The sequence below is a fragment of the Rhinopithecus roxellana genome, chromosome 15 (assembly GCF_007565055.1).
Source record: "Rhinopithecus roxellana isolate Shanxi Qingling chromosome 15, ASM756505v1, whole genome shotgun sequence".
Taxonomy (NCBI): Eukaryota; Metazoa; Chordata; class Mammalia; order Primates; family Cercopithecidae; genus Rhinopithecus; species Rhinopithecus roxellana.
This window is the reverse complement of record NC_044563.1, coordinates 93,485,412-93,494,264: the sequence shown is the minus strand read 5'-3', so window position 1 is coordinate 93,494,264 and position 8,853 is coordinate 93,485,412. Positions and strand designations below refer to the sequence as shown.

The 8,853-nt window shown below is 35.9% G+C and overlaps 1 protein-coding gene across 2 annotated transcripts; it reads left to right on the top strand.

Annotated features, from left to right (window-relative positions):
• Positions 1-1,917: 1,917 nt before the first annotated feature.
• Positions 1,918-4,662, top strand: PTH (parathyroid hormone). Of its 2 annotated transcripts, none has more exons than XM_010388389.2 (3): positions 1,918-2,051; positions 3,842-3,932; positions 4,036-4,662. In XM_010388389.2, the coding sequence occupies exons 1-3, from the start codon at positions 1,973-1,975 to the stop codon at positions 4,295-4,297; spliced, it is 432 nt and encodes a 143-aa protein (XP_010386691.1). In that variant the 5' UTR covers positions 1,918-1,972; the 3' UTR covers positions 4,298-4,662. The 2 variants fall into 2 exon arrangements, with proteins under 2 accessions (XP_010386691.1, XP_010386692.1); XM_010388390.2 differs by lacking the exon at positions 1,918-2,051 and adding an exon at positions 2,088-2,180 and having other exon boundaries at positions 4,036-4,653.
• The last annotated feature ends 4,191 nt before the right edge of the window (positions 4,663-8,853 follow it).

The following is an 8,853-nucleotide window of genomic DNA, read 5'->3' as shown; positions in this document are numbered from 1 at the left end:
GTGAGAGGTGGGCGGACTACTTGAGCCAAGGACAGCCTGGGCAATTTAGCTAGACCCTGCGTCTACAAAAAATTTAAAAATTAGCTGGTTGTGGTGCTGTGTGCCTATAGCCCCAATTACTCAGGAGGCTGAGGTGGAAGGATTGCTTGAGCCCAGAAAGTTGAGGCTGCCACATCCATGCCACTGCACCACTCCAGTCTGAGTGAGACCCCATCTCAAAGAAAAAAGAAAAACCATTTGTATTTCCAATTCTTCTTCTCAACAGAGTATAACAGAAAAATGACACACAAACATCACATGTAGAGTTTACATCAGAAGAGGTCTTTAAAAAGATCAAGACAACAGATTTTTACAGTTAAAAGAGACCTCTTGGTTATCTAGTTCAACCTTCATCTATGTATGAATCTCCATAGTACACCTGATAAATGCTTATCTACCTTCTACTTGAATATTCTCAGTAATGGAGAAATCATTATTTGAGAAGGTACTTGATTCCTTATTTTGACAATTATAATGTCCAATTTAAGCCCAATGAACCCAGCCCTTCCTTCTTAAACCACAGAGAATACTCCTTCCTTATGGTAACCCTATAACTAAACACGGCTATAAAGTCATCCTGTCTTTTTTTCCTCAGACTTTTCTAGTTTCATTCAACTACTTCTCATGTTATAGTTTTCCACATTTTCACCAAACTGATTGATATCCTCAATATATGTTCCCATTTGTCTCTACTACTTCTAAAATGGAGCCTGGAGCAACACTCTAAGTGAGGTTTACCCAGAGTGGAGAATTTCCTAGGGAAGGACTAGTATATATCTCTCATTATGAACTCCATATGGTTACTATTCAAATTTGTACTGGCTCTTACCTAAGGTAGAGTCAAACCTTGACAATGGCTAGTAGGAAAAGGATGACATGAAGCCAGAATGGGACCGGAGCTGAAAGAGCAGATCCCACTCTGGAACCGGATCTTTGGTGGGAAAGCAAAGCTGTCTAAAGGAGTCTTAGATATATCAAAGACATTCAACGTGTTTTGATAGGTGGATCAGACGATTATTGCTGGAGCAATATTTGAAGTCAGACATGTAGCAGCATCACACCCCATTAGGTTTTGGAGCAGGCTCTCATCATCCCTTAGGGAACATGAGAATAAAGACCTAACCCCTGGGGGAAAATGCTGCAAAGAGTTTTTGCTGTGATTTCAGATGACTTTGCAAATTAAAGTCAAGAAGACTGGAGTTCAAAGAAGGGCTATATTTTTAGGCAGAAACTGAGGTAGTAAGAATCGAGTGTCTTAAAGACCTTTGTTGAATTCCATCTTTTCTGCTTTCCAAGCCTGTTTCCTCATGTAAAAATGGGGATAAGTACCTACTTTAGTACTTTAAGTACTAACTTTAAAGGACTGCTGTGAAGATCTAGTGGGATAATGTATGTAATTAGGCATGCAGATAGTGCTTATCAAATGTTGTTATTACAGATGAAGATGCACAAATAAAATATAAGTTAAATAAATTTTAAAATAATTTCACTTTTGAAGCTTTTAAAGTAATTATGTACCAAGAGCATTTTCTCAAATTATATTTAACAATTCCTTTAAGAAAAGGGCTACATCTGTTTTTTTGAAAGATGACCAGAAGTGATATGGATTGGTTGAAAATGGCTTGTAAAATAAGCATAACATCTATGATGTATTATTCATAAAATTGTACCAACAGTATGGTTATAACAAATATACTTATTTTTGGATTTTACTTTCAAGTAAGATAATGACTTTATCATAAATCTTTGAAATCAGTCTTTTCACAGTTTAAATTCAGATTCATTAATCCAGGTAGAATTTTTCTAGGTGGTATAATTCTGTATTTGTTAAAAGTCTTTGCATAAGCCCCTTTTCAAGCCAAATGCTGTTTTCCTTTTAGTATCCAACTAACGAAAACTTAAGAAGAGTGTGCACCGCCTTGTGGGTGTGTGTATGTGCTGCTTTGAACCTATAGTTGAGATCCAGAGAATTGGGAGTGACATCATCTGTAACAATAAAAGAGCCTCTCTTGGTAAGCAGAAGATCTATATATAAAAGTCACATTTAAGGGTCTGCAGTCCAATTAATCAGTTGTCTTTAGTTTACTAAACATCAGCTACTAATATACCTGAAAGAAGATTTTGTTCTAAGACATTGCATGGTAAGTAATCTTAAAAATTCACTTCTGAATCTCATGAGATTTTTGATAGTCAAGTTATTATTTAACGTGTACCATTTCTACAAATACCATGTTGTTTCTTCAAGGTAAAATGTTAAGAGTGTTACGTTTAATATAAAATGTCACATACAAAATAAATTAATACCATTAAAATACTCTCAAATCGCAAAATACGTTGTGATTAAAGTCTTCTGAGATACCTTGCTTTTTAAAAACTCATCTGAAATTATAGCAAAAAGTCATTAAAATTTGGCATGCTATGCTTTAATATAATAGTATTGGTATCACAATTTTGAAATAAAACAGGCTGATGGTGAATGAATAGTTCTGATTTAAATAATCACTATAAATTTATTAAGTGGAGTTAATATTCTATTTTTCCTGCAGAGTATTCTTATTTAGATTATTTATTTTATGTCTCATAAAGAGCCCAATCTGTATACTAAAGTTGGACAAGCACAATTTGACTAGTGAATATTTATTCCTTTCACATAAATGACAGTTCTATTCTGAAAACTGTATCTCCTTAATTTCATGAAATTGTATTACATGAATTTAAGAGTGTTTTGCAACAATTTTTCAGCTTTTTTTCATGATATTCTTATAAGAAGCCCATATTCCTGTGAAGACAAGGAAGCAAAGCAGAGATATCTGAGGTCACTAGATGAATATGACAAAGTAAGATTAGACTCCAGTGCTCCTGTCCTCCAGCTACAGTGCTTGTTTCTAACATAAACAGAAAAAGAAAATTTTCATGTTGCTCCATCAATAGCTTTATATTGTAGAGTAAACAAAAATGTAGCAGATTATATTTCCTATGCTACTTCTAAATGACGAGTTGCCCTGTAAAACAGGAGTACATAACTACTCTATGTGTATGTTAAAAGGTGATACACTGAGCATTAAGGAAAAGCACTTCTATAATAACAGCCTTTGCAAGTACTGAAATGCTGATTAAGGCAAGAATATCCTACATCGATGTGAAACGAAGAAAGAGACAAAGGTTATATTAAAAGATAATTGTTAATAAAATAGGTTGAATAAATAAAATACAAGCATTCCATTTAGAGATAAAGCTCAAAATCCATATCACAAGTAATTAATCAGATGATTTTTAAATGTTTTGACATATTATTTTTAATGCTAGGAGAAATGTGCATTAATTTAGTGAAAATCTCTAAATCAGCACCTATTTGTTTGGTGTTTATGATTATTATTACAACGCCTGAAATGAAGTTTACTTAAGAAAGGGATTTGCTAAGTAAATAAACAGTGTTAACAATTTACACTATTAAGAAAATTAGCCATTTTCAAGCAAGTTATAAGCATTTAGGCATAATCAACATAAAATGCAGTGCGGGGGGGCATTCTCAAAAATAAGCTCTTTCATTCCTCTTGTGACTTAAGATTTATATATTAAAACTTGCACAAGAATCTCCAAAAGATAGTTAGGAGCATAGAACTAATTTCTAAGTTAAATTATGTGTATATATAATGTATACTAGTGTATCCATAAAATAAAGAGGTTGATTCCAAAAGCTTCTTATGAAAACCAACCCAATTAGTTAGTATTGCATTCTGTGTACTATAGTTTTGAATATTAAAAGTATTTTAAAATACCTCCATTTTGCCTTTCCTTTTAGTGAAGATGATACCTGCAAAAGACATGGCTAAAGTAATGATTGTCATGTTGGCAATTTGTTTTCTTACAAAATCAGATGGGAAATCTGTTAAGTAAGTACTGTTTTGCCTGGGAATTGGATTTTTAATGTTGACTTTATCATTTTGAAGTGGGGAGCTAATGGGAAGTGGCCCTCTCTGTTTCTCTTCTTCCCAGGAAGAGATCTGTGAGTGAAATACAGCTTATGCATAACCTGGGAAAACATCTGAACTCGATGGAGAGAGTAGAATGGCTGCGTAAGAAGCTGCAGGATGTGCACAATTTTGTTGCCCTTGGAGCTCCTCTAGCTCCCAGAGATGCTGGTTCCCAGAAGCCCCGAAAAAAGGAAGACAATATCTTGGTTGAGAGCCATGAAAAAAGTCTTGGAGAGGCAGACAAAGCTGATGTGGATGTATTAACTAAAGCTAAATCCCAATGAAAATGAAAACAGATATTGTCAGAGTTCTGTTCTAGACAGTATAGGGCAACAATACATGCTGCTAATTTTTCAAAGCTCTATTAAGATTTCCAAGTGCCAATATCTCTGATATAACAAACTATATGTAATCCATCACTAGCCATGATAGCTGCAATTTTAATTGATTATTTTGATTCCACTTTTATGCATTTAGAGTTATTTTAATTATTCTTTTCTATAGTTTATTCTTTTTAAAGTATGTTATTGCATAATTTATAAAAGAATAAAATTGCACTTTTAAACCTCTCTTCTACCTTAAAATGTAAAACAAAAATGTAATGATCATAAGTCTAAATAAATGAAGTATTTCTCACTCATTGCAAGTATATCTTTTTGGTTATGATGTATACCCAGATGTTTACATTGATCATGACTAGGTAGAACAATACAAAGTATTTTTTTAATCATGTGCTTCACATTTGGATATTTTGAACATCAACCTTTTAGTATTACCAAAGTATGAGGTTTCCCAATTTTCAGTGGCTAAATACTGTTGTCCTCTTGGTTTCAGGAAAGGAAATAAAATGCTCAGCAAAAAAAAGGGGCATGAAGTGGTCTGAAATTTGAAAAAAGTATTTGCCCCTACATTAAAACCCACTAATCATAGCTCTAGTCTGGACCCAAAATTGCAAGAAATAGAATGTTTATATCTATTAGAAGATAATTTCATTCATTCATTTGTCATTTGACAAATATTTATTTAGTGTTTATTTATTTGTCATGTACTATCTTAGGCACTAGCATACAATGGCAAACAAAACAGACATGGTTTCTGTCTTCATGCAGCCTAAGATTTAATGGAGAAGCCAGATATTGTTAATTCATAATTTAGTTTGATAAGTGCTATGTAAGCACAGCACACGATATTGCAGGAGTGTAAAATACAGAGCCCTAATGTACTTAGATCAGTGCTGTCCAACAGAACTCTCTGTGATGATAAAAATGTTCTGTATTCTGTGCTGTCCAATATGGTAGCCACATGTTCATTTATATAAAATGTAGGTATTGTGACTGATGACTGATTTTTACCTACTTATTTTTATTTTCAATCCCTTGGTCAATTTGAATGATTTTAAATTTTAAATTTAATTTAAATTTGTATTTTATTTTATTTTTTTTTTTTGAGACGGAGTCTCGCTCTGTTGCCCAGCCTGGAGTGCAGTGGCCGAATCTCAGTTCACTGCAAGCTCCACCTCCTGGGTTTACGCCATTCTCCTGCCTCAGCCTCCTGAGTAGCTGGGACTATAGGCGCCCGCCACCTCGCCCGGCTAGTTTTTTGTATTTTTTAGTAGAGACGGGGTTTCACTGTGTTAGCCAGGATGGTCTCGATCTCCTGACCTCGTGATCCGCCCGTCTCGGCCTCCCAAAGTGCTGGGATTACAGGCTTGAGCCACCGGGCGCAGCCTAATTTAAAATTAATTTAAATAAAATTATAAAATAAAAAATGTAAATAGCCACATATGGTAGTGGCTACTATACTGTACTGAACAGTATAGTTCAATCTCAAGATGATCCTGCTGAATAAGAAACATGAGTAAGAGTTAATTAGATGAAAAGAAGTAGGAGGGTTTCCCAGGCAGGTGGTATAGCATATGCAAAGGCACTTAGTCGGGAGGGAAGATGGCTGTAATGCTAAAAGCCAGGATTACAAAAATGAATAAGATTCCATCTCTGGCCTCAAAGAGTTCATGTTCTAATGAGAAAGACAGATAGGTGAGCAAGTAATTACAATACAAATGCAAAATACTGTGAGATACAGAGAGAGTAGACTTGCCTGATAGAATGAACAATTGAGATGGAACTTTAATGGCAAGTAAACTTTGCAAAATGTAGAACAGAAGAATATTAACAAATTTCTTGCATTCTGGTGGAATCAATCAAACTGTAGTTTAAATGCAGAGAAAATCAACTTTAAATAGAAAGGGATGCATTACAGAATCATAGAGAATGCTGAAGGAAACAATCTAGGAAAGACTGAAAGTCACTGAGGGAGCAATTCTCTCTTCTAATAGCAGTGGCTGTGCTGACTATTATCCTGAGACTGCCCTGATCAGGAGGCAGCTGCTGTTCCAGAAATACACTACACCTCTACCATCCACACATGTCAGCAAAACACATGTCCAGCACTCTGCCTATTGACATCTGTCAGTGCCTTGTCACTGTAACCTTTGCTAACACTAGTACGGTAAAATCACACCGGTCCACAACAATGCTTGCCCACAGAAAGGGAGAAGTGGCAGATCACCTTAATTCTGCCTTCCCATTCTCATAAGAATGCATATGATTGGCTGAACCTTAGCTGCAGAGGTGTCTGGAAAATGTAGTTTTTAGCTTGCCAGCCTATGTAATAGAGGAATACATACTAGAAGGTGGAGTGGACAGTGTCTCTGACTTCCTGGTAGAGAAACGCCACAGTGAGTATTCTTGAATATGTCCTCTTATGGAACTGAGTGAGAATTTCTTTGGGATCATTACCCAGAAGTAGAATCATAAGACAGACATAAATGAGTTTCACAAGCACAGTTTATACTCCTTCCAGTAGAGCTGAGCATTCCTGTTTCCTTATTTCCACCTCCAGTTTGGAATGATATGCCTTTATAAAAAGTTTTGCCATATTGATGTCAGGTGGTAGCTCATTGGCTTCATTTGTGTATCTCTGATTATTAGTGAGATTGATATTATCTCTGTATCTTGGTCACTTGGGTATGAATTGCTTATTTATATCCTTTGCCATTTTTCTATTGGTTTTCTGGCCCTGTTGATTTTGAGTTATTTGTATATTCTAATGCAAATTCCTTGTAGGTTTTGTTTGTTTATTTATTTATTTATGAGACAGAGCAGCCTCACTGTGTTACCCAGGCTGGAGTACAGTAGTGCAATCACGGCTCACTGCAGCCTCAAACTCCCAGGCTCAAGTGATCCTCCTACCTCAGCCTCCCGAGTAGCTGGGACTATAGGTGCACACCATTATGCCCAGCTAATTTTAAATTTTTTTGTAGAAATGACGTCCCACTATGTTGCTCAGCTGGTCTTGAACTCCTGGGCTCAAGTGATCCTCCTGTCTCCCCCTCCCAAAATGCTGAGATTACAGGTGTGAGCCATCGCACCTGGCCCTGTGTTGGTTTTAAATGCCACAAATATTTTCTCCCAGTGTGTCATGTATTTGCTAACTCTTTGTATGCTTTTTTTTAAAGTTAAAGGTCTTTTATTAGCATTAACTTAGCAACTTAATAATGTATTAAGATAACCATTCTAAAGAAGAAAAACTTGAAACATCTTTCTGTAGTATTGTCTCAAAAACTACAAATTGGGCAACTGACTGAAAATGCCAACTTTCCAAAGAGTGCTCAATTTCACCATGGTATTTTGCTTTGTATCTTGATCCTGAATTAATAAGAACTAGTAATATAAAGAAAATTCGCAGGTTAAATCAGGTGTTCAAAATAAGATTTAGTCAAGAGATACGTTTTAAAATTGTCAATGACTTAATAACCAGATTTAATTACATGAGGGTGATGGATATACTTATTATCTTCATTGTGATGGTGGCTTCACAGGTATATGTGTAGGTCAACATTTATGAAGCCATACACTTCATGTTTGTGGTAGAAAACTTTTAGAATTACAGAAAGGACTTTTAAAAGTGGGGGAGGAGGGAAGCCACCCTAAATGCCACCACGAAAAATGATCACTGTTGATATTTTGGTTACTAAGTTTTTGGATTTTCTAACATACCTCCACTCAGAGTACAATTCATAATTGGCATGTTAATTACAACTGAGAGTCAGCTAAAGCATGTACATGTTAAAACAAGGAGACCACCCACAACATTAGCAACAGTATTTACTTCCTGCCATATAAAAACTTCCACACTTATTTTAAGATGCCACACGAAGCCCATTATCCAACATGGTAACTTTGGTTTCAAACTCTGCCTGTCCATTGACTGTAGCAAAAACAGGCTTAGGTACTCCAGGTAAGAGAGAAGTAGGGAGCGGGGATGTAGGGAGAGGTGCTACCACTTCTAAAGTGTCTGTATACAGGGAGTCCAAACCTAAAACAGAGAAACTGACCCAGTTACAACAGAATTGAGACAACTGAGCCTATGATGACCAGTTAGGTGCAGTTAGTTATGTTTGGTCTGCATTAGATATTGACATTTGCCTTTCTAAAGGATGTCTTTCTACATATCTTGAAAGACAACATAGAGGAGTGATCCTGGCTCAGCCAAGGGACCTTGAGGCAAGCTGGTTCAGTACTTTGGGTCTCAATTAATTGCCATCTCTGTAAAATACAGCTTACAACCAAAACTCACTCAAGTACAGTTCATACACATAAAACACTTAGAACAGCTCTGCCCTTCAGCATTGTCACTGTAGTCTACGTGGAAGCCACACCCCTTATTAATCTTATTAATCTGGTTTGAAGGCCTAGTGTCTCTTTCTCCACATTCATTTCCTGAACCTCCCACCCCTACAGGTCCCAGTCACACCAACTCTTCCATCAATTCCCAGAAC